Source organism: Pristiophorus japonicus, chromosome 17, assembly GCF_044704955.1.
Source record: "Pristiophorus japonicus isolate sPriJap1 chromosome 17, sPriJap1.hap1, whole genome shotgun sequence".
Classification (NCBI taxonomy): domain Eukaryota; kingdom Metazoa; phylum Chordata; class Chondrichthyes; family Pristiophoridae; genus Pristiophorus; species Pristiophorus japonicus.
In genome coordinates, this window is record NC_091993.1 from 104,135,751 (window position 1) to 104,161,795 (window position 26,045).

At 45.0% G+C, this 26,045-nt stretch overlaps 1 protein-coding gene across 1 annotated transcript in view; it reads right to left on the reverse strand.

Annotated features, from left to right (window-relative positions):
• Positions 1–1,076: 1,076 nt before the first annotated feature.
• The window catches only part of LOC139228014 (LHFPL tetraspan subfamily member 5 protein-like), a 169,670-nt gene continuing 144,701 nt past the window's right edge, over positions 1,077–26,045 (reverse strand). Inside the window, exons 2-3 of the mRNA XM_070859166.1 lie at positions 15,983–16,219; positions 1,077–1,246 (exon numbers count right to left, since the gene is read on the reverse strand). Coding sequence (XP_070715267.1) covers positions 1,077–1,246; positions 15,983–16,219 — 407 coding nt within the window. The remainder of the gene's footprint in view (positions 1,247–15,982; positions 16,220–26,045) is intronic.

Below are 26,045 nucleotides of genomic sequence, written 5' to 3' on the forward strand. Positions count from 1 at the left end.
CCATTACTCTCACTCAAACTTCTCTTCTTTCCCTCTTTGCAGGAGAAATGAGCATACCATCCTTCTTTGTCACTGACAGCAGCAGAGGAGGACGCCTTGGAGGTATCGAGTTGTGGAGAAGCTGGCGGTGGGAGACAGAGAGAGGGGGACCTCTCCAACCTGGTGACTGAATCACATCTCATACAGCCATGTGACATATAGCAGTCACTCATATGGTGAGTGATGTCAGCAGCCTGTGAATGTTCATCATGTGCATAATGTTACCCATTCTTAATATAACATTTCTGAATCATCGCTTTACTTTCCCACAGGTCCATCAAGAACCCCCACCCACACTGTCCAGGAGGAAGAGAAAGTAGACTCCTCGGTGGAACCTCTAGCCTCTGAGGGCGCACCGTCACCAGACATGAGCGCACCCAGCACCATCGCAAGTACCCGCACCTCGGTGGGTCCTACACGTCTTAGAATAGTGTTGTCACCTGGTGTATCAGAAGTTATGTGAGAGCAAGAGCAGATGGCGGAGACAAGGACAGCAATGGAGACTCCTCTGCGGAGGGCACGGGACGCTCCCAGCTCTGCTCAGCTGCATGCAGACGCTGAGCCTCGGGGGGCCATCGAGAAAGAGGGTGATCCTGGAGGTGCAGGAAGAAGTGCAGAGGTTCTGACAGGATTTGCAGCCATGATGCCTGCAAACGTTCAGAGAATGGAGGAGTCCCTCTGCTACATGAGCACCACTATGTCGCAGGCGATGGGGGCAGTTTGCTCTTACATGGAAAGGATGGCCACCTGCATGGAGCAGCTAATGCGCCACTCACATGAGCACATGAGCTATCTATGGAGAATAGATGGCAGACACTCATAGACGTCCTCTCTAGGAGGGCTATCAGCATAGGCGTGGGTCCTCGTGGTCCCACTGCTGTGCAGCAAGGTGTTCTCCAGCTCCTTGCTAGCAGGAAAGTGTGGGTGGCCTGTGAGTGTGAAGATGATGAGAGAGGACATGAAAGTGGGAGCTCCTCTCAAAGCGCTCACACTTCTCCCCCCTTGCATCCCCCTCAGTCAGAGCCCCATATGTCTTCTCAGATCGCGATGGCCAAGTCTGGCCCTGCACAGTTGCAGGAGGAGCAGACTTTGGCAAGATCATCACAGGCTCCAAAACCCTGAGGATATCCACCAAAAGTGTCTTCACAGTCGTAGCCCAGAAGTGAGCAGGATGCCTCTACCTCTGCCGAAGCCATAGAAGTTGCACCTAGTAAAAGCACGCGTAAACAAAAAATGTCACAGAAGTAGATGCACAAGGTGTAAGCACAAGGGTGTTTAAAGAAGTGTTTTTGTTAAGGTTCTGTTATGGTTATGTCACATATAAAAACTATTTATTTTCATCACTTTCCGTTCATGCCCATTTTTGTATGCTACTTTGGAAGTGGCTTAGTGAGTTGGAGTGAATGGTCAGACATAACGTTACCTCCAGCAATGGGGTAAGTTTGAAACGAATGGCGTTGTCATTGTCAGGATGCTTTATAGTGTTGTTGGGGTGGGGGTGACCTGGCACAGCATGTGCAGCCATATGGGTGTAATACAGGAAGTTACGTAAATCTGGCCATGATGAGGCCATCCCTGGCCTCCCGGGCGGCAATGTGCTCCGGTGTTGCTGGCATCTGAACCTCGTGTTCCTCCTGCTCCTTGTCTTCCAGCTGATGCTCCTCCTCATCCTCCGAAGAGGCTGTGCACTCTATGCCTTGCTCCTCATGCAGCGCTAATACTCGTTGCTGCGCTATGTTGTGCAGGACGCAGCAGACTGACGATTCTGGAGACCCTGGCTGGTGTGTACTGAAGGGCTCCTCCAGATCTGTCAAGGCATCTGAAGTGCATTTTCAGCATGCCTAATGTTTGCTCCATGACACATCTGGTGGAGATGTGGCTTTCATTATATCGCTCCTCGGCCTCAGTACTTGGCCTCCTCAAGGTCATCATGAGCCAAGACTTCAGTGGCTAGCCCCTGTCTCCGAGCAGCGAGCCAGTAAGTGTGTTTGGCGGTGTGAAGAGCTGAGGGAGGGTGGACTGGCGCAGGATGAAAGAGTCATGGCAGCTGCCGGAGAATTTAGCACAAACATGCATGATGATCTTTCTATAGTTGCAGACCAGCTGCACATTGAGCGAGTGGAAGCCCTTGCGGTTGACAAACACTCCTGAGAGATGATGGGGTGCCCTGATAGCTGCATGTGTGCAGTCGATGATGCTCTGCACCCATGGAAAGCCAGCTAGAGTGGCAAAGCTCAGTGCACACTCACTAACACCGGCTTCATCATTGGAAAAGTTGATATAATTGGCTGACTTGTCAAACATAGCATAGATGACCTGTATGATGCAACTGTGAGCGGCCGACTGCGAGATGCCGCAAATGTCTGCCACAGATCCCTGGAAGGAGCCTGAGGCGAAGAAGTTGAGGGCGCTGGTGAGCCGTGTCCACCCGCTCCTCTGGGCTGCAGGTTTGGCTGCAGCAATGTGCAAATGTCTGCGATGACTTGGCGTGATAGCCTGTGATTGGCCCTGTTGCTCAGTCAAGTTGAGGAAGCTCATCCTCTGCCTGTATACACTGTGTTGGGGGTATCGCCTCTGGCACGGTGCAGTCCTGCGCTGATGCCCTCTGTCCTGTGGAGCATCAGGTTGTTGAGAAGATTGGTGCTGCTGCTGCTGGTGTGCCTGCTGCTGTTGGGTCTGATCATGGTCCAATTCTGAGGACCAAGGTGAGATAGTATAAACAGCAGTCATGCTGATATAATAGATGGCAGGTTAAGTAGAGGTCAGAGAAGCAATCTTCAATGGTGTGATAGGTAGTAGCAATGAAGTGAGAGTGGCTTCCGAAGTTGCAGGAGAGGTTTGCAAACTAAATCTGTGCTCAGAATGCATTCAGCAAGAGCTTTTCCCTTGGGCAAGTAAGCAGATGCCAGGTGGCAGTATTTATTGTGCTTTCCATGCTCTGCAGTAATGGCCTCCATCAATGACCATTGAGCATCAGCCTCAGCTTGACAAACGTGTTTCTCGAGCTGCATAATTCCCGTGAAATTCAAACGGTCTGACAACAAGGCACTAATGAGCTAAATTAGGTCGTCCGCCTCAACCATTCGTGTCCGTGCTACGCCGGCAAACACGGCTGAGTTAAAGGCGCGAGGAGGCGGGTTCCTGACGGCTCCCACTTTTACTCATGCCCCACCTCCAATCCCACACGCACGGCAGCATGAAAATTCTGGCCAAAGAATCATCATCATCATCATAGGCAATCCCTCGGAATCGAGGAAGACTTGCTTCCACTCTTAACATGAGTTCTTAGGTGGCTGAACAGTCCAATACGAGAACCACAGTCTCTGTCACAGGTGGGACAGATAGTCGTTGAGGGAAGGGGTGGGCGGGACTGGTTTGCCACAAGCTCTTTCTGCTGCCTGCACTTGATTTCTGCATGCTCTCGGCGACGAGACTCGAGGTGCTCAGCACCCTCCCGGATGCACTTTCTCCACTTAGGGCGGTCTTTGGCCAGGGACTCCCAGGTGTCAGTGGGGATGTTGCACTTTATCAAGGAGGCTTTGAGGGTGTCCTTGTAATGTTTCCGCTGCCCACTTTTGGCTCGTTTGCCGTGAAGGAGTTCAGAGTAGAGTGCTTGCTTTGGGAGTCTCGTGTTGGGCATGCGAACTATGTGGCCTGCCCAGCGGAGCTGATCAAGTGTGGTCAGTGCTTCAATGTTGGGGATGTTGACCTGTTCGAGGACGCTAACGTTGGTGCGTCTGTCCTCCCAGGGGTTGCGTCTGGACATTCCATATCTATTTAACACATCAGTTCAGGATAGCAGTATTGCTGGTGAATTAAGTGGAGCTCCCTATTTACAATACTGGCTCTCGGGGAAACAGCTCAACAGTGCAGTAGTGTCCCACTGAGTGGGAAGCCACATGCAGACCACTGAGGGAGCCACATGCCTCCTGAAGTTCCACAGGGAACCATATTTTTTGGTGGTACACACCTTGAGAGCTGTAGTGCTGCCTCATGTACATTCCTGCACCATTGCCATTGGTGGCACCGCTGTGAGGTAAATTCAGTATTAAATGAAAATATTTCTCTCCAACATCAATTGATGCTAACTACACAATTTGAGGCTTTAAACCCCTCCACTTAAATTGGATTTTTTTCCCTAAAGCTCTAAATTCTGACTCCCATTTGAGTATTGCCACATTTTTACTGACTGTCTTGAGGCCTGGGCATCCTGCGAAGAGACAAACTCTACAACTGAAAAGCGACCACAAACAGATCACACAATTAAAGTAATGCAGCTGGGCTGCGAGGGTGTCACTTTGCGTAATTCTCTGTTCACAAGTTTTGTGTAATTTATTCAAAAATGTGAGACTTTTACAGCTCAGCTTTTGGTAGCAGCTGTTTGTTTGCCTCTAAATGGTCAAAGTCATCAAATTTCCCATTAAAGTTACAGTAATAGTCCTTGAAAAAAGGGCGACAGTGTTGCAGGGCCTACGGGGGTCATGAACTCAATTTTATTTTCATCCCCTCTCCCTCAGGAAAATCCAAGGATGTGGATTTACTGAATACAAAGTGGTTAGGCTTGAATGTTTTACTGAGAAAGGATGCAGAGAAGCCTTGCTATTGTCACAGTTTGCCAGCAAATTGAAAATGACAATATTAAGGTTCCATTTGTGGCGAGAATTATGGCATACTGGGTAGTCTCTTCTTCGTAGGCCTTTGGGAATATGGAGTTATATTTCAGAAAATGCTCAGGAAAACATTGGGGGAGAAAAGCCACAGAATCTGCTTCATCGTCAAATTACTGGACCCTCATGACCTGATGGGTGAAATCCAGATCGATGATTGGAACGTGGGCAGGTACAGCAGGAACGGCAAGGTCGGGGTGAAGGAGCGGCGAGAGATTGTAGAGGGACGTGATTGGGGCGCAGGAGAGGCGTGAGTTGGGGGCCCGGAAGAGGTGAGGGCCCAGGGGCAGCACGGGCCAGCCCACACTGCGATATGTGTGTGCGCTAGGTCCATGCAGCAGAGCAGGTCTCCAGTTGTCTTGGTTAATCCTTGCCACTGGACCAAGACCTAGCTCTGTCAAGCCCGTGTGGTGGCTGGACAATCAATTTTTACTGCAAAAAACAAAGGCTAGTATTGTTCGTTTCTGCACTCGTAAGCTGACAATTTTCCATCCTTTAAAGTGGATAGGCCTAAAATCACGGGCTCGGAAGTCTAGAAGTGGAAAACTCCAGCCAAAGTGTGGTCACCTATTGAGCGGTCTGGAAATTATTCTAATCCTGTACTTCACAATGCTGGGTTTAAATTCTCTCAGATTAAGCAGTTATCAATCCACTAACCTCTTTAAATTATGAAGAACTGGTCCTTCTACCTTTTTTTAAGCAGTTATTTTCGCCAACTTGTTCAGGTCTTTCCAGGTCAAATGTCAAATGTGATCGAGGAAAGTAAAGTGGGCAACCCACTGCATGGAGTTTGCAAAGGCCACTTTTGAGCTGGCTGCTGCAAGATGTGCAGGAGATATTCCATGTACGCCAACCCAGAAAACTAGAATCTGACAAGTAATTGCAGTAGGACAGGGCTTGTATCAGGGTTGCTTATATAGATTAAAAATAATTCTGAGGATTCACTCAGTGCATCCTCCCATTTCAACAACACTCTCCTAACTTTTAATAGGGAATTCAGAAGAAACTTCTTTACCCAGAGAGTGGTGAGAATGCGGAACTCGCTACCACAGTAGTTGAAGCGAATAGAACAGATGCAAAAAGAGTGGCTAAAGTAAATGTTAGTCCCTTGGAGGACGAGACCGGGGAATTAGTAATGGGGAACATGGAGATGGCAGAAACTCTGAACAAATATTTTGTATTAGTCTTTACGGTAGAGGACACGAACAATATTCCGACACTGGATAGTATAGGGGGGGAGGAACCTAACACAATCACAATCACTAAGGAGGTGGCATTCAGTAAGATAATGGAACTAAGGACAGATATCCCTTGGACCCGATGGCTTGCATCCTAAGGTAATAAGAGAAGTAACACAGATAGTGGATGCACTGGTTGTAATTTACCAAAATTTCCTGGATTCTGGGGAGGTCCCAGCAGATTGGAAAATTGCAAATGTAATGCCCCTATTTAAAAAAGGGGGCAGACAAAAAGCAGGAAGCAAAAGTTAGCCTAACATCTGTGGTTTGGAAAATGTTGGAGTCCATTATTAAAGAAGCAGTAGCAGGATATTTGGAAAAGCATAATTCGGTCAGGCAGAGTCAACAAGGATTTATGAAGGGGAAGTCATGTTTGTCAAATTTGCTGGAATTCTTTGAGGATGTAACAAAGTGGGTGGATAAAGGGGAACCAGTGGATGTGGTGTATTTGGACTTCCAGAAGGCATTTGAGGAGGTGCCACATAAAGGTTACTACACAAGATAAAAGTTCACAGGATTGGGGGTAATATATTAGCATGGATGGAGGATTGGCTAATGAACAGAAAACAGAGTCGTGATAAATGGTTCACTCTTGGGATGGCAATCAGAAACTAGTGAGGTGCCGCAGGGATCAGTGTTGGGACCCCAACTATTTACAATCTATATTAACGACTTGGAAGAAGGGACCGAGTGTAACGTAGCCAAGATTTCTGATAATACAAAGATGGGAGGAAAAGCAATGTGTGAGGAGGATACAAAAAATCTGCAAAAGGACATAGACAGGCTAAGTGAGTGGGCAAAAATTTGGCAGATGGTGTATAATGTTGGAAAGTGTGAGATCATGCACTTCAATCAAAAAGTAAGTTATTATTTAAATGGAGAAAGATTGCAAAGTGCTGCAGTACAGCGGGAGCTGGGGGTATTTGTACATGAAACACAAAAGGTTAGTATGCAGGTACAGCAAGTGATCAGGAATGCCAATGGAATCTTGGCCTTTATTGCAAAGGGGATGGAGTATAAAAGCAGGGAAGTCTTGCTACAGTTATACAGGGTATTGGTGAGGCCACACCTAGAATACTACTTGCAGTTTTGATTTCCATATTTACGAAAGGATATACTTGCTTTGGAGGCAGTTCAGAGAAGATTCACTAGGTTGATTCCGGAGATGAGGGATTTGACTTATGAGGAAAGGTTGAAGTAGGTTGGGCCTCTACTCATTGGAATTCAGAAGAATGAGAGGTGATCTTATCGAAACGTATAAGATTATGAGGGGGCTTGACCAGGTGGATGCAGAGAGAATGTTTCCACTGATGAGGGAGACTAGAACCAGAGGGCATAATCTTAGAATAAGGGGCCGCCCATTTAAAACTGAGATGAGGAGAAATTTATTTTCTCAGAGTGTTGTAAATCTGTGGAATTCGCTGCCTCAGAGAGCTGTGGAAGCTGGAACATTGAATAAATTTAAGTCAGAGATAGACAGTTTCTTAAACAATAAGGGAACAATAGGTTATGGGGAGCGGGCAGGAAAGTGGACCTGAGTTCATGATCAGATCAGCCATGATCATATTAAATGGCGGAGCAGGCTCAAGGGCCATATGGCCTACTCCTGCTCCTGCTCTTATTTCTTATGTTCTTATGAATTTAAGGGGTGGTTAGATAAGCATATCAAGGAGAAGGGAATAGAGGGTTATGCTGATAGAGTTAGATGAGGAAAGACAGGAGGAGGCTCGAGTGGAGCATTAATGTAGGCATGGACAGGTTGGGCCGAATGGCCTGTTTCTGTGCCGTATATTCTATGTACTCCTATTTAAAACTAGTACCTGCTGCTTGTTCTCTTTCAGCCAATTACTTATCCACCTCCAGTTTTCTATACTTTATTGAAGGAATATCTCACAACTAAAATGTTATTGATTGTATAACAAAAATGAAAATTTTACAGTAAATACAAGGGTTTAGAATTGGATTTGAGTTTCTTCAATAAATGAAATGAAAGATAACTCATGTTTCTAACTCGATTATTCGAAAGCAGCTTGTAGTTTTGCACAAACAGCTCTGTAGTTAATCCTATAGAAATGAATGAATCTTGAGAGGTCAGCATATTCCTGCCACAGTGGCCATCAACCACTATGCCTTAAAACAGCAGCAGCAACAGCATCAGGACTTGATTAGGAACTTCAGAGTGCACTGAGGGTGGAGGGCCTAATCTCCAAATGGGGTCATGCAAACTGGAACCCCAATAGTGGCTAGCATGCATGGTGATGAATAGACCTCTTATATATTCTTGCGTGAGAACACCAGCGGCAGGTCAGTGCCATAAAAGGCGAGTGGCCCTGGGAGCAGCGTGGCGGCATACTACTTCAGGATGCAACGCAAGCTGGTGCAGGAGGGTGATGGCAGTGCAGAGGGTGATGGGATTGAATGTCACCATAATCCAGGTCGCTGATTGGAGCGTGGGCAGGAGCGGCGAGGTCAGGGCGTAGGAGCGACGAGTGATCGTGGAGTGACGTGATTGGGGCCCAGGAGAGCCGTGAGTTCGGGGCGCAGCAAAGGCAAGGGCCAGGGGTAGCACGGGCCAGCCCACACTGCAATATGTGTGCGCACTAAGTCCGTGCAGCAGAGCTGGTCTTCAGTCGTCTTGGTTAATCCTTGCCACTGGAACAAAACCTAGCTCTATCAAGCCCGTGTGGTGGCTGCTGTGCAACGGCCACCACACATTAAAAAAATCCATGCACAGGCATTTTCCACCCTTCAACATGTAGTTCAGGACCTGGAATATGAGGTCGCTGATTGAAACACCTGGGAACTCATCCCTTTTTGGTGTGGAAGTGGGTCATTCTTGTTACGAGGGACAGCCTAAGAAGAAGAAGAAGAATAATATTTGTTCCTGCCACTTATGGGCGACACTAGGCATTTGTTAGTGCTTTCATCTATAACTTGGCTAATATTGGGAGCTCAGAGGAGCTCCAAATATGTGCCTTTGTGACACTGCACAGGTCCATCAATAGGCAGTGCCGATTTGTCCCTATATTCATTTTTTTTGTACATAAAAAGATATTTCTCCTCGTATAGTTTCAACTCATTTTGTTTAATTCACACCATGCAGAGTTACTATCTAGCAGTGGAAACAACATTAAGATCAACTAATATGACAAGGCAGACCCTTTCAACGTAAGGGGATCGATTTTAACCATACCTGCAGAGCGGAAATTTGGAGAGTGGGCAGTTAAAAATGAATAGGTTACTTACCCGCTCGGAACTCGACCCTTTTCCGCTGTCTCCGATATTAGCCTGCAGACAGCTTCACGAATTTATGCAGATCTGGTTCCTATTGTGTCAATAGGATCCCGATTACATCTTAACCGGGGTCTGAGGAGGAAGGCCACCGCAGCTTTCCTGTCAGGCTGAAGCGGGTCAGTGGTGGGAAGGATGGAGGCCCGCCAGGTGAGTCAAAAAAGGAGCAGGAAAGCTCATCTGGGCCCCGCAAGGAAGATCACAGCCTCCCCTGCCCCAGATCCTCCTCCTTCCCTTCCACAAGAGCCTTCCAAAACCCCCACCCCACCTGGAAACCAGCAGGTGGCCAAGGGCAGGAGCAGGGAGGTCTTACTGCAGTTGTACAGGGCCTTAGTGAGGCCTCACCTGGAATATTGTGTTCAGTTTTGGTCTCCTATAATGCATATAATGCATGGTACTTGAAATAGATTTCATCACATTCCTAGGAAGATTCCTATATTAGATTACTTATTTTTCTCTCTGGCTGATGCTGAAATGCAATTTTCTACTGATGTAGTACACTATGCAGCAAGCCCTGGTAAGCACAGTGTACTACAGGTGCATCTACATTATGATGTGTTCTTTCTCAGTGCTCAGTGCTGGGACCCCAGCTCTTTACAATATACATCAATGATTTGGATGAAGGAATTGAGTGTTATATCTCCAAGTTTGCAGATGACACTAAACTGGGTGGCGGTGTGAGCTGTGAGGGGGACGCTAAGAGGCTGCAGGGTGACTTGGACAGGTTAGGGGAGTGGGCAAAGGCATGGCAGGTGCAGTATAATGTGGATAAATGTGAGGTTATCCACTTTGGGGGCAAAAACCCGAGGACAGAATATTATCTAAACGGCGGCAGATTAGGAAAAGGGGAGGTGCAATGAGACCTGGGTGTCATGGTTCATCGGTCTTTGAAAGTTGGCATACAGGTACAGCAGGTGGTGAAGAAGGCAAATGGTATGTTGGCCTTCATAGCTAGGGGATTTGAGTATAGGAGCAGGGAGGTCTTACTGCAGTTGTACAGGGCCTTAGTGAGGCCTCACCTGGAATATTGTGTTCAGTTTTGGTCTCCTAATCTGAGGAAGGATGTTCTTGCTATTGAGGGAGTGCAGTGAAGGTTCACCAGACTGATTCCTGGGATGGCAGGACTAACATATGAGGAGAGACTGGATCAACTGGGCCTTTATATATTGGAGTTTAGAAGGATGAGAGGGGATCTCATAGAAACATATAAGATTCTGACAGGACAGGTTAGATGCAGGTAGAATGTTCCCGATGTTGGTGACGTCCAGAACCAGGGGACACAGTCTTAGAATAAGGGGTAGGCCATTAGGACTGATGAGGAGAAACTTCTTCACTCAGAGAGTTGTTAAAATCTGTGGAATTCCCTGCCGCAGAGAGTTGTTGATGCCAGTTCATTGGATATATTCAAGAGTGAGTTAGATATGGCCCTTACGGCTAAGGGGATCAAGGGGTATGGAGAGGCAGGAAAGAGGTACTGAGGGAATGACCAGCCATGATCTTATTGAATGGTGGTGCAGGCTCGAAGGGCTGAATGACCTACTCCTGCACCTATTTTCTATGTTCTATGTTTCTATGTTTCCCCACAGCCTAAATGACAATTCTAGAATGGAGTCATTAGTGCACCCACTTTGAAACATTTTCAAATCTCCTGTATATACAGCTTTAATTTTAAGATTGGATGTTGACATCCTTTACTACAGTAAGAATAAACACAGCAATTTTAACAAAGCTCTTCGAGCGAGTACGTCAAATCAGTTCAGCGCTGTTATTCACTGCGACAAAATGAACTAAAGCTGTGACAATGTTAGTCTGAAATTGTTTCTGACTGAAGATGTACAAGGAGCTGAAAGAGTAAAGATATTCATATTTCATATTGATAAGGTCTTGAGCATCTTCTTCATAATAACAATCTACCTTCAGTGGCAGCTCAGAGATACACCTATTGAGATACCCCAGTACAGTCTCTAATTAGTTTTTATATCTCACCATTAAACATTCTCCACACACAATTAAATCTATCCTCTCACTTTCATCGCATTTCAGCCATCTCCTTTTCTACAATAAGTTTATATTAGTACCTCTTCTAGGGGCATTCATCCATGCATGCGTACAGTAAGGCATCACGAGCTTTGAGAAGAAACTCTCGAGTCCGAAGTTGCTCCTTCCTATTAATCTCATGAATGTTTCATTTCAATTCTCCCTTTTCCTGGTTTCTTTACCATTCTCTGAAATTGTGTGTACAGGTGGGTCACCTGTTCCTAAGTTGTCTTCGAGATAAATGTGCTCTGCACCAAGCTGCCAGCAGGTGATTGGGATTTTCGTACCTTGCCTGCAGGGAAGGGATTGCCGTTTGTTGGCCCTGCTTGGCTAAGACCAGATAGAAGAATAATAGCAACAAACACACATTTTACCATTGTGTAATAAAACACTACAGTTATGACTCCTCGATCATATATAATAAGCTTTAATAATAAGCCTTGTTTTGGTAATCTGTTATATCATTATAAATCTGTTAAGTTTTTTTAATCATGTAGTTTAAAAAAATCCCCTCTTCTGTGAGGTAATCCAGCAGCTATTTGCCAGTAGAATGAGTAGTGAACAGTTATTTGAAAGAGTGGGATCTTGGCATGAATATTTTTATAAATTGACGGGCTATTTTTGGCCAATCAAAAGTAACTGCAACAGTAAATGCAAGATAGCATTCTCAGTCCATTTGAGAGTTGCTTGTTAGCCAGTCTGTCACAGCTGCCCTTTGTAACTATCAACTGGAAAGGTCAGCTGAACGTAGAGAGAGGAAAATTCTTTCGCACCCAACCGATAAATATTTAGATTGATATAATAAATGAGATTTTTCAGCATCTTTTCTTCCTTCCCAAGCTGACTAACCTCCATTTTGAGCTATTCTTTCGTGCCTTGAAAATACATTAAGGATGGATGTAAGTGACACCTAGCTGTGTTGTAAATTTATACAATAAATATTCTCTCTCAGGTTGATGTAATGATTTATAAATTTCACACAAAAAAAAAATCAACTGGTTTGAAGAATCCCATAGAATTTACAAAGCCAATAAATTGGATTACTTAGCCAAAGGAGCCATCTTTGTCACAGTGCAAGGCAAGCTTTTGGCTCAATTTTACCTCCCTCTGCCTTGGGTCGGGATCTTTCCCACTTATTTCCCGCCTTGACCTGACCGACTGCAATTTTAAATTGCAGGTGGAAAGGACTTTGACCCCAAGCCGATGGGGTCCTCTTTAAATATGCTGATCGGACTCCAATAACAGCATTGGGGCCTTATTTGCCATTTGAACCTAAGGCCTCAGTTGGGGGGGGGGTGGTAGTGGTGGATTTCCCGCTAGGCATAACCTGCATTCTTTCTTTATTTCCTTCCTCCTTTCCTTCATTCCCCCCCCACCTGCCCCCCCTTTCCCCAACCAGGATTCTGCTCCCGGAGCATTTTCTTTGTGCTGGGGACCATACTCCTGGGTCCCCAGCGGTGCCTGATTTTAATGGCCGAGCATCTGCTTCCTGCTGACTTCCCAGCCATTTTGGTCAGTTGGCAAGCGGCATGCTAATGATGCCGGGCCGTTAAAATCAGCCAACCTGCCAGCCGTCACCCCTGAGATGAGCATGCTGCTTGCTTTGCCGCGTTTCCCGCCCGGCAGTTAAAATCAAGCCCACTGTGCCAGCTGATGACCATGACTGTAGACTGGAAAGTGAGCACTGTACTCATATTTTGGTTCAGAAGTTTGTGTGTCACTGAACTTTTTCAATGGATTGCACTTGGTGGCAATTTGAAAATTTGGAGTGATTGTGTATACAAACAACATTAACAGGTGTGACATTCAACAGATCATTCAATTTGGATGTCATTGAAACAGTATCACACATAATACCATCTTCAAGGATGTAATTTTGTCGGGGATAAGCAGCTACATGTCTTCGAGGTTTTTAGACAGCTTTCTAAATTTAATTTGGAACTCAGAGGAACAAGAAGAAACATTCAAGTGCATTTGGAATCCTTTCCTGGCTTCTGATTGGCCACAGGGGTGTCCCAACTTTTGATTGACTGATTCTAGCATGACATTTTCCAGTCCTCTCTGGCTATAGGTGTGGTGCTGATGGTGTACTTTTGTTTAAAAAGGGAGAAAGGGATAGACCGAGTAACTACAGGCCAGTCAGCCTAACCTCAGTAGTGGGAAAATTATTGGAAAAAATCCTGAGGGATAAATTTTCATTTGGAAAGACATAGTCCAATCAAGGACAGTCAGCATGGATTTGTTAAGGGAAGGTCGTGTCTGACTAACTTGATTGAATTTTTCGAAGAGGTAACCAGGAGGGTCGATGAGGGCAGTGCGTTTGATTGGTGTATATGGATTTTAGCAAAGCTTTTGATAAGGTCCCACATGGCCGACTGGTCACGATATTAAAAGCCCATGGGATCCAGGGCAAAGTGGCAAGTTGGATCCAAAATTGGCTCAGAGGCAAGAGATAAGTGTGAGGTAATGCATTTGGGGAGGTTTAACAAGGCAAGGGAATACACATTAAATGGCATGACACTGAAAAGTGTAGAGGAACAAAGGGACCTTGGAGTGCAGGTCCACAGATCCCTGAAGGAAGTAGGCCAGGTAGATAAAGTGGTTAAGAAGGCATATGGAATACTTGCCTTTATTGGTTGAGGCATGGAATACAAGAGCAAGGAGGCTATGCTTGAACTGTATAAAATACTGGTTAGGCCACAGCTGGAGTATTGTGTGCAGTTATGGTCACATTACAGGAAAGATGTAATTACACTGAAAGGGTGCAGAGGAGATTTACAAGAATGTTACATGGACTGGAGAATTTTGTCTATGAGGAAAGATTGGAGATGCTGGGTCTGTTTTCTTTGGAACAGCGCAGGCTGAGGGGAGACCTGATTTGAGGTGTATAAAATTATGAAGAGCCTGGATAGAGTGGATAGGAAGGACCTGTTTCCCTTGGCAGAGGGGTCAACAACCAGGGGGCATAGATTTAAAGTAATTGGGGATAGGTATAGAGGAGATATGAGGGGTTGGTGGGGCGGTGGTGGGGGGGGTCTGGAACTCATTGCCTGAAAGCCTCACCACATGTAAAAAAATACTTGGATGTGCACTTAAAGTGGAATTACCTACATGGCTACGGACCAAGAGCTGGAAAGTGGGGTTTGGCTGGCTAGCTCTTGGTCAACCGGCGCGGACACAGTGGGCCAAAATGGCCTCCTTCTGTGCTGTAAATTTGTATGAACAGTTTGGGACAATCCCATGTGACTCTGTGCGTAGTTCACTATTGTGCAGGGCAGAAACATGAAATAATTGTTAATAACCAAAAACTTATGGTTTAGATTTTTCTTAGCCCATTACCTTAAAAGATTTATAACGGTTACAGGGAGCATTGCCACAGCTTTCATGTTACACTGCTACCTCTGACCCACCGAGCAGCCACCTTATGACAACACCAACAAATGGAAAGACCACTATTTATTTCCAAAGTTGCAAAAACAGTTTAAAAAAAATTAATAATGCACTTGCAATCACTGTATAGTTTGTAACTGAGGAAAGCAGTCTTACTAGCTGGATTCTCCTTCAGTTAAACATTCTGTTCTCAGTTAAAACTCACTTCTCTCCGTGTTCACTGGCGCTTGGTTCTCGTAAGCAGTACAATGGGAAAGGATATGACGTGCCAGAGTTCCAATTTTATTCCAGAGGCCAATTGATATTGTACCATTTTATGAACGTTTAAGGAATGGATTGATAGCCAACTTTTGAATAGGTGTTCAAGAACGAGAGTCAAGTGGGCTGATTTAAAAAGTAAAGTTTGATATGGAATGAAAAATATACGTGCAGGCTTTCCTGTCTGGGCTATTGATGTAGTTGGCAGCAATGTAGGCTGTGAAATGTGTTGGGGATATCTCATTGGCTTCCTGAACAATGACATTGATCCCACTGGCACCACTTGTTCCTTGTGATTTCTTTTGGTGCCAGTGTTTTTATTTTCTTCAGGAATTTTTTTTATGTAGAAAAGATCAAATGGAACAACGACAGATGCACAGACTGGAAGAACCCACAAATCTCCAGCCATTACTGGGACATCAATGGGAACTCCCTTATACTAATGAAGCAAAGAACATGAAGGTGACTAAGCCTGTGCAATTCTAGTGCATTTGTGGTGGCCAATTAAGTGTGGCATTGCCACAGATCTGTGAGCCTCACTTAGTGTGTAGTGCAGGAGAAAGGTGTAAATAAATATAATGGCATCTGCATCAGGGAACCAGATTGATTGAAGGACATACCTGTCCTTACTGCGCTACTGAAATGCACGCAAAAGACCACTATTCATTGAATAAATTTAAGACATAGATAGACAGTTTCTTAACTAATAAGGGAACAAGGGGTTATGGGCAGGGAAGTGGACCTGAGTCTATGATCAGATCAGCCATGATCGTATTAAATGGTGGAACAGGCTCGAGGGGCCGTATGGCCTACTCCTGCTCCTATTTCTTATATTCTTATGTTAAAAGGTCACTGTTGCTATTTATCAGATCTTACATTCACTAATCTTATAAGTGTTGAACATTTGTGTTGCTAATGCCCTGTCTCATGAGAATATCTTCAATCAAAGTCTTGGCAACTCCATCAGTTTAAAGACACATCATTTCCCTGTGAGAACACTGGATTTTGTTCAGCAACAATTGAATTTAAGTCTTATAGCACAAAATGCACAGAATCACTTACCTTTATCTTCTACCTTGAAGTCTTCAGGAAGAAGGCTGTCTTGTCTGTTGCCAAGCACAAAGGCCAAGAAGGACAGAATGAGAGCATCCAGGATCCCAATTATAGCCAAGATGTAGGCCCAGCGAACAGAACATGCTCCCAATGTGTACTTGTCAGTTTTGTTCCCACACATTTGTTTGACTGCATCTGAATCCCAGCCATCGGGGTAAATCATGCATCCCATTATGAGGCCAGTAGCTAAAGGGAAAATAATCTTCGTTATACAAATATTTTTGCATTGTGCAAGAGGAATATATACTGATCTACACAATAAGACAACATTTATTAACATATTTAATGTTTGAAAATCCAATTAGTTCGTAACAGCACATTCACAAATTGAAACAAGTGCTTCTCCCTATTTGATTTTACTGAAGGGCCTGCTGTGTAGCCATTTACTGTCAGCACTGAAACAATTAACCTTTTAAAACATGACCGCAACAAGACATTCTTGCAATTTTCACCTCCTTCGGTAAATGAAAGCAACAGTAAAGGGAAGTCATGAAGGATAGAAATATTGAAATTAGAAGACTTTCCTTTTTCAACCTTTCCAAAAGGAGGATTAGATCTTTCTATTGTGGCCAAAATGATATGTTAGTTTATTGTATATACTAGCTGATCTCCAGCGGCATTGCTCACTGTTGCCTAAAGCACAGGAAGAAGAATTTCCAGAGTTCTCCCAAATCTCCCACTGCTGTTCTTAGCAGATTGTGCCATATCTCCAGGGGTTTCTCCAATGTCCCGCTAGAGAACTCTGCAGACATTCAGCAAGATTATTAAAAGTAGCGACGTAGGTTAACAAAGCCGCAAAACATGCAAACAAAGCACTGGAGTTCGTTTCTAGAGAAATAAAATTGAAAAGCAGAGAAGTTACGTTAAAGTTATATAGAACCTTGGTTACACCACACTTGGAATATTGTGGATAGTTCTGGTCTATATAGGATATAGAAGCACTGGAGAAAGTGCAAAAACAATTTACAGGAATGATACCAGAACTGAGAGGGTTACTTACAACTATCAGAAAAGACTGTACAAGTTGGGGCTCTTTTCTCTCGACTTGATAGAGGTCTTTAAAATTGTGAAGGGGTTTGATAGGGTAGATGATGTTTCCAATTGTAGGTGGTCCAAAACTAGAGGCCATAATTACAAGATCACTAATAAATCCAATAAGGAATTTAGGAGCGATCTCATTGTTCAGAGAGTGATTAGAATGTGGAACCTGTTTCTGCATAGATTAATTGAGCATAGATGCATTTAAGGAGAAGCTAGATAAGTACATGGGGGAGAAAGGAATAGAAGGATATGCTAGTAGGGTGGGAGGAGGCTCGTGTGGAGCATAAACACCAACACACACCTGTTGGGCGGAATGAACTGTTTTTGTGCTGTAACATTCTGTGTAGTTCTATATAAGATTGGGCATTTACTGAGCTTACCACAACTATCTGTAAGCCCTGCCCCTCCGTGTCCAGTACTGTATTAAACGCGGTGAAAGGCAACATCTTGCGCTGCATTCTGGGAGCTATAGATTTTTAAAGTGACACTCCGAGATACTGGTACATTCTGGGAAATTAGAGAATGTAACAGGACAGGAATATGCAATTTAGCCCAACAAGTCTGCCCCGGTATTTTTCTCACATGAACCTCCCATTCTAATTGCATTGTCCTGTTTCCTCCCCAAGCTCTTTAATATTTGTCGTCTTCAAACAACCATCAGATCGCCTTTTAAAAGAAATCATGGATCCTGCTTTCATAATGGTTTGTAGGGAGTCAAGGGGTATGAGGATCAGGCAGAGAAGTGGAGTTGAGGCCAAGATCAGATCAGCTATTATTGAATGGTGGAGCAAGCTTGAGGGGCCATGTAGCCTACTCCATGCTCCTATGTTCTTAGAGCAGAGAATTGCTCCCTCTCTGTAAAGGTGATTTTTTTTCCTGTAGTGATGTGCAGATCCCCAATGCCACTGAAACTTTCATCCATGCTCATCCTCTACTCATCGGCCTTCCGAGCTCTACCCTATCAGACTCCAATTTGTCGGAAACGTTAACCACTTGCATCTAATCCCACACTGTGCTGCACCCACCTATTACTCTGCTCACCGTCTGGACTGGCTCCCATCCTCCAGTGCATTAATATCACATTCCCTGGCTTCATCTGACTCTATTTCTGCATCCTTCACCATCCCTACATACGAACCTTCACCTGCCATTACTCTAACTCTGTCGTGCCTGTGCATTCTGGAACTCTCTTTCTAAACCCACCTTCAATTTTCCTACATTACAACATTATGTAGGGATGGTGAAGGATGGTGACGACTCTTCAAAAGAACATCATTAGCTGCAAAGCATTTTGGGACATCCTGCAGCCGTGAAAGATGTTACATAAATGCAATTCGGTTTTTTTCTCCTTCCAAGAGCCTTTTGTAATTCCAACGCTTTCACCACAGCTTCAGTCACCTCCTTAACTCTTCTCTTAACTCTTGCTTGGTATATAGTCCCTGCTGAGAAGTGCTTTGGATCATTTTGTGTATTAAAGGAACTATATAAGTGAAAATTCTTGTTGTTCAGTGGGTTATAGCAGTCAGGAAAGACATATGTACAATTTATTGCCCCATAAACTTAACTGAAATAGTTTCTAGCACGCTCCCCTGCTCCCTCCTTGCCTCCCTGTAAATATTGGGGCCATTGTCATCAGTCCCCACCACAAACCTTTTTCCCTAGCCACTGAAAATTGGGGGAGGGGAGAGGGGGGGAGACGGAGGTTGCTGGGGCTGGAGAGGACCAAGGGCTTCTTGAGGCGCATGGGGCAGTGGGGGGGGGGGGGGGGGGGAGTACTCCTGATCCTCCTGACGCACAAGAAGTTCAAAGACAGGCAAAGTTTACAAACGTACCTGGACTTCTGCTGGCCAGTCGGCTCCTTCCACCATGTTGCAGTTGTCGGGCAGCAGACAGTATGGGAACCCTCCCTGCATGGATCGTGACATTATGTTGTGTTGCCGATGACATCATCAGGCCGTGACTTTTGAACCTTAAGTAGGCCCTGCCCGCTTTTTGTGGGAACCTTGTCCAGGGCCTCAATCGCCGCCGGTAAATGTTTTGGCAGCCAGGAACACAACAGCTTGGAGGTGGGATCGCAATTCTTCGAATTTGAACCCGTCACCCGACTATTGCCTGCCCGTGGAGGGGATGGGGTTAAAATCGAGGCCAACGTGTCCAAATCCCAATCCTCTACTGCCTTCTAAAAACAGTAAGTTAAAGCTGCACCCCCCCGCAGGAAGGCAGTAGGATCAGAGAGGGGTTATGGGTTAATTGCTGCCCCGATTTTAATTGCCCACCAGCCCGGTTTAATGCTGGTCTTAAACATTTCCTCTGATCCCACATTTAAAATTCCCTGTGCTTGTGATTTGAATGCACTGAGCAGTGACAGGAGCTGGCATGCTCTTCCGATCCAGCTAATTGAATATCCCTGCATTTCACCTTTGGCTGATACTGCCAAGTGACCGTAATATACTGTAACTGCAGACAATTAATTTAATAGCTTCCTTTAAGAGCAATATGAATAGGAATGCCATACACACAATAGAAAATGCCAGATAGTTAAAATAATTGCTTTAACTCAATCTTCAAGAAAACATTAGTCTTTATTTTTGGATTTATAATAATAGGTAGCACTATTTGTAGATCAGGAGGAGCAGGACTGTTTCTTCTGGCCCCTCAACACATTACAACAGTGACTACACTCCAGAAGTACTTCATTGGCTGTAAAGTGCTTTGAGACACCCAGTGGTTGTGAAAGGCACTACATAAATGTAAGTCTTTCTTTTTTCTTATATCAAGCAAAGCTTTGGCCACCCTTCTGCCAATTGCTGCCAAGATTGCCGACCCCTAACCCCCGATCTCTAGCCTCCTACCCTGCGATTGGTCGATCCTGCCCCACCAAGCCCCGATCTTGAGTCGCCTGCCCTGCAAGTGTCCGACCTCCCACCCCCCTCTCCACATTAAGTCCCAAACTTTCCCTCCTGATTTCCCGCTCTCCTCCCACCCATCCCCGATATTTCCCGGTTGCCGGGGACCATCCCCGGCTGCGGTCTTTTACCATTGTTTTTCCCATCCGGCAGCTGGCCAACCTGTTCATCTGGCGGGCTGCCAGGCGGGAAATGGAAAAAAAAAATTGACAAGGAGGTCCTGCTCTTAAATTGCCAGGACCTTTGCGTCCCCAAGATTTCCGGCACAGATCCCGCATTCAAAGCGCCAACGGGCGCACAAAAAAATTGTTGCATTTTTAAACAGCAGCACACCTTCCCTTTAACCTTTGCCCTGCGAGTGGCAGGCCGCTTGGCATGCGTCCGCTGAAGCTGCCGCTGTCATGGCCCACCGCAGTTTCAGGAGGCGATACTCTGTGTCTGAGGTGCTGCGTGCATTAATGACGTCAGCCTCGCCAGCACAGTGGGACGGGGCACTATGGGTTACTGCCGTTGCTAAACTCCTGCCGAATTTAGCAGGAGTTGTTAGCGTCACCGTGCTTGGTCGCAAAGTCACTTGCGCCCTGTTAGCACCCCAACGGGAGGGGCAAATGACCCAAATTTCTAGGCCCTAAAGTTTACATGTACCTTGTGCTGTTAACTTACAACTGAAACACTGCCAGTCATACTGAGGATATTACTCCTTTTTCATCTGGTAAGTTAGGGTGGCAGATTCAAGGCTTCTCATTAATTATAATCCACAATTTCACTATTAGTCTTTAGACTTCCTGGAACAGCTGGATAATTCTCCACAGTCTGTTCTCCTCTCTTCCTCTGCCCATTGTTCTGTATTATTTGTCTTGGTGCTGTTGAATGTGTTCCAAAATTACTTCATTGGTTGTAAAGTGCATTGAGACGTCCAGTCTTTTTTTCCCTCTTTCTCTTTTTCTTTCTTCTTTCTCTTTTTCTTTTTCTTTCTTTCTTTCTTTCTCTTTTTCTTTCTTTCTTTCCATCGCCTCCCAGCTTGAGTTTATTCCAAGTTATTCCAGTGCTAAACTAAAAATGTTTCGGAAAGTTTTATCAGAGAACATATTTGAGGCCTGGGACTTGAAGCCATGCCACAAATCATGAAGTATTTATCTACCGTGGTCCTGGGAGCTACGAACATATACTAATATTGTGAATCAGACCAACTGATAAATTTGTTGCTGTAAATGCAAGTGGTGTAACCCCTTTGCTATCAAGGGTTGGAATAAGGTTAGGATTTTAAACATTTATCAGTTATTCTGTGAGCCAATGTTCTGCTTGTCAAACAAGCTATTCCCTCTCCCCAGTCTATTTATTTAACTGTTGTGGGGGAAAAGAAATCAGTGATATTGAAGGAAAAGATATTCAAATGCTCAGAGACATGAGCGCAAGTAGTATGCAATGGAGAATGGATAGATCAACTAGTCTGCACAAGAGTGAAGAAGCATTCATTTATCTTTTCAGCTCTAAATGCCAGACAAAATGTTGTGATGCAGTCTAATCTTTCTTCCCCAATTAATGATATGGCACAGTTATGAGACAATAAAGCAGAGATGGCGAGCATTCTGAGAGAAGCTTTCCTGGGCCTGATTTAATTTTGAATGTTTCATGGTCATATGAGCTATTTGATGAAACTGGTAGGTGTACAATTAATTGATCTCTTGAGATCTATGACTTCAATGCTTCAACTGATGGATTTCTTGTGGAGCCTGCTGTCAGCATCATAAAAAATGTATAAAGCTGTCCTTGTTAAATGTTCGCAGTGACAATAATTATAAATATAAATCTTAATGCATGGGTTTCATCAATGATGTGGCTAGAAACCGATAACGTGAGATTTATTTGCTACAAGAATCAAAAGTAGTTGGGCTCCACTTACTATCTACCCAGTTGTACCTGATTTCTGCCTTTGAGCAGCTAGAAATGTTCTCATTTTAATCCAACATAACTCTATAATTATATATAATCCTATTTTATACATAATAAATGGTTTACCCATTTATATTTGAATGTTTTTACCAATGCTATTTAAAACATTTGAGTTTGTTTTATTTTATTTGACCTCTATTTGATTATCTGGTCACTTTAATATTGCTGTTTCTGGGAGCTTGCTGTACGCAAGTTTTCTGCCGTGTTTCCCACATTGCAACAGTGACTACACTCCAAAAGTACTTCATTGGCTGTAAAGTGATTTGAGACATCTGGTGGTTGTGAAAGGCACCATATAAATGCAAGTCTGTCTTTCTTTCTTGCCATCATCTCCCAGTTTGAGTTTATTCCAAGTTACTCACTATAGAATCATGCTGAACAGCGAGCAAGACCTAACTATTGTATTGCGAGCACAGGTGTGGACTAACCGAGTGTGCAGACTCAATCTACAGCCACACCACAGTTAGAAGAGAATGCCATAGTTCCTGAACCCTGACCTGGGCTCTTCTACAGTGTACATTCTACAGCAGAGCCTCTAAATCACCAGCTGAAAGAGAGAGCATTATTGCCATTGTGAACAATTCATTTTTCTGCCACTACCACAATATCCCTTTTTATTGCAAGCTGCAATGTATCAAAAGCTGTCGTGCTGGATGGTCTGTGCCTCGGGTGCTGTGCTGGTCTGCTCTCTGGTGCCGGGTCCACCTTCAGGTGAGGGCTTGCTTTGTCTCTGAGCGCGGGGGACATCGATCGCTGAAGGGATGAAATCTTCCCAACTCCAATGGATCTTCTCCATCCATCTTCTTCCGAGTAGCATTTGTCCATCACCTGCAACAATCCACAGAGGTAACTTGTGCACCGCGCCATCATGGAGTACCTTTACATCTGCACTACCAACAACTGGGATAAGTTCATTGGTGTAGGTGCGCAGCTTTGCCGCAACCGGGACCAACTTGGGTCGTTCAATTTGATTGTCCCATAGCCTCTCAAAGATTTCTTGATTCATTACTGACTGGCTTGCCCCCGTGTCCACTTCCATGAAGACTGGAATGACATCTATCTCGACTTCCATCCTCAACAGGGAACACTCGGTGGTGTAGGTAAACATGCCAAATACCTCATCGTGGGGCTGAGCTGCCTCTCTGACTATCGTTTCATAATCCGCGCTGGATTCATGGCCATCTGCAGACTCTTCATCAACACAGTGAGTCATATTTACACATTAGTTGGAGGTGGCCCTTTGCGCTGCAGCCTTTACACACATAGTCTTTAAAGCGGCATTGGTGAGCCCTGTGATTCCATCTGGAATGCCAGCATAGAGCTACTTGGTTAGCCCCCCTCAGCGGACTCTGCGTTAAGGAACTTGGGGACCTGTTCTCCCTTCCCTGAGAAGGTTCATGTTCTACAGTCTAGCCTCTAAAAGGCGCCACTCTGTGCACAGTACTTGTCGGGTTTAAGTCCTGAGGATGAGTCATCTGCCTAGAGCCGCAGGTCGAGGTCATGAATGCCTGGCTCACGGAGATGGCCTTCTGCAATGTGACTGTGGTGTCCGCAGACAGTAGCTTATGAAGAAGGCCCTCATGGCCGATTCCAATGACATAGATATCCCGCAGCGCTTCGGTGGGGTGGTCGCTGAAATCACACGGTGCTGCCAGCCTCTTGAGGTCTGCAGCATATTTCGCAATTTCCTGGCCTTCGGGCTGACTGAGGGTGTAAAACCAGTGCTCTTTTTGGGCTTGAGTTGTTCTTGGATCAGCATTACAAGCTCCTTGTATGTCTTGGTCGTTGTCTTCGCTGGTGTCAGCAAGTCCCTGACGAGGCCATAGATAGTGGGCCCACAACTGGTTAGCAGGATAGCTCTGCGCTTATCAGCCAGTGTGGCCGGATTGTCGCCTGCCAGGTCGTTTGCTGTGAAGAAATGGTCGAGCCTCTCGACAAAGGCGTCCCAATCATCACCATCGGTGAACTGCTGCAATGTACCAAGGCTGGCCATTTTCGCGTGAAGGTCCCTAATCTCGTTGCCAATTGTTATGTCTTTAGACGCTCTGAAAATGACTCCACGAGGCAATGTGTTGTACTTGAACAGTAGTGACCTTAGTCCTTTATTGATAACTCCAGAGTGAGGATCACGCCTGCCTTTTATACTCGGCCTGGCACACCTGTACAGGTAACCTACAAGTCTCCCACTGCGGTGCAGTCTGGTGGCACACCTTGTAATAGTACAAGCAGTAACCATGTAGATACATGAAAAACTAACTCACCAAGTTGACCCAACAATGTGCCCAACTCTTGCTCTACAAAAGTGAGATTAAACCATGCACTCTCTGCTTATGGTTTCAAACTAATATTATTTAGTGGTACGTGCGAGTGTGGATTTGTGCAACAGTCTTATGTTGCCCAGATTAAGCCTTCTGCCATTCATTTTGCTTTCAATTTCTGTTTTATTTATATTAGATAAAATGAGCACTAATTTACTCAATGGACAGATAGAAACATAGAAACATAGAAAATAGTTGTAGGAGTAGGCCATTCGGCCCTTTGAGCCTGCAACACCATTCAATAAGATCATGGCTGATCATTCCCTCAGTACCCCATTCTCTCCATACCCCTTGATCCCTTTAGCCCTAAGGGCCATATCTAACTCCCTCTTGAATATATCTAACGGACTGGCCTCAACAACTTTCTGCGGTAGAGAATTCCACAGGTTAATGACTCTCTGAGTGAAGAGATTTCTCCTCATCTCGGTCATAAATAGCTTTACCCCTTATCCTTAGACTGTGACCCCTGTTTCTGGACTTCCCCAGTATTGGGAACATTCTTCCTGCCTCTAACCTGTCCAATCCCGTCAGAATTTTATATGTTTCTATGAGATCCCCTCTCATTCTTCTAAACTCCAGTGAATACAGGCACAGTCGATCCAGTCTCTCCTAATATGTCAATCCTGCCATCCCGGGAATCAGTCTGGTGAACCTTCGCTGCACTCCCTCAATAACAAGAACAACCTTCCTCAGATTAGGAGAACTGAACACAATATTCCAGGTGAGGTCTCACCAAGGCCCTGTACGACTGCTGTAAGACCTCCCTGCTCCTATACTCAAATCCCCTAGCTATTAAGGCCAACATGCCATTTGCCGCCTTCACCGCCTGCTGTACCTGCATGCCAAATTTCAATGACTGATGTACCATGACACCTAGGTCTCGTTGCACCTCCCCTTTTCCTAATCTGTCGCCATTCAGATAATATTCTGCCTTCGGGTTTTTGCCCCCAGAGTGGATAATCTCACATTTATCCACATTATATTGCATCTGCCATGCATTTGCCCACTCACCTAACCTGTCCAAGTCATCCTGCAGCCTCTTAGCATTCTCCTCACAGCTCACACCGCCACTCAGCTCAGTGTCATCTGCAAACTTGGAGATATTACACTCAATTCCTTCATCTAAATCATTAAGGTATATTGTAAATAGCTGGGGTCCCAGCACTGAACCCTGCAGCACCCCACTAGTCACTGCCTGCCATTCAGAAAAAGACCCATTTATCCTGACTCTCTGCTTCCTGTCTGCCAACCAGTTCTCTATCCATGTCAATACATAACCCCCAATACTTTAATTTTGCACACTAATCTCTTGTGTGGGACCTTGTCAAAAGCCTTTTGAAAGTCCAAATACACCACATCCACTGGTTCTCCCTTGTCCACTCTACTAGTTACATCCTCAAAAAATTCCAGAAGATTTGTCAAGCATGATTTTCCCTTCATAAATCCATGCTGACTAGGACCTATCCTGTCACTGCTTCCAAATGCGCTGCTATTTCATCTTTAATAATTGATTCCAACATTTTCCCCACTACTGATGTCAGGCTAACCGGCCTATAATTCCCTGTTTTCTCTCTCCTTCCTTTTTTTAAAAAGTGGTGTTACATTAGCTACCTCCAGTCCATAGGAGCTGAGCCAGCATCGATAGACTGTTGGAAAATGATCACCAAAGCATCCACTATTTCTCGGGCCACTTCCTTTAGTACTCTGGGATGCAGGCTATCAGACCCTGGGGATTTATAGGCCTTCAATCCCATCAATTTCCCTAACACAATTTCCTGACTAATAGGATTTCCT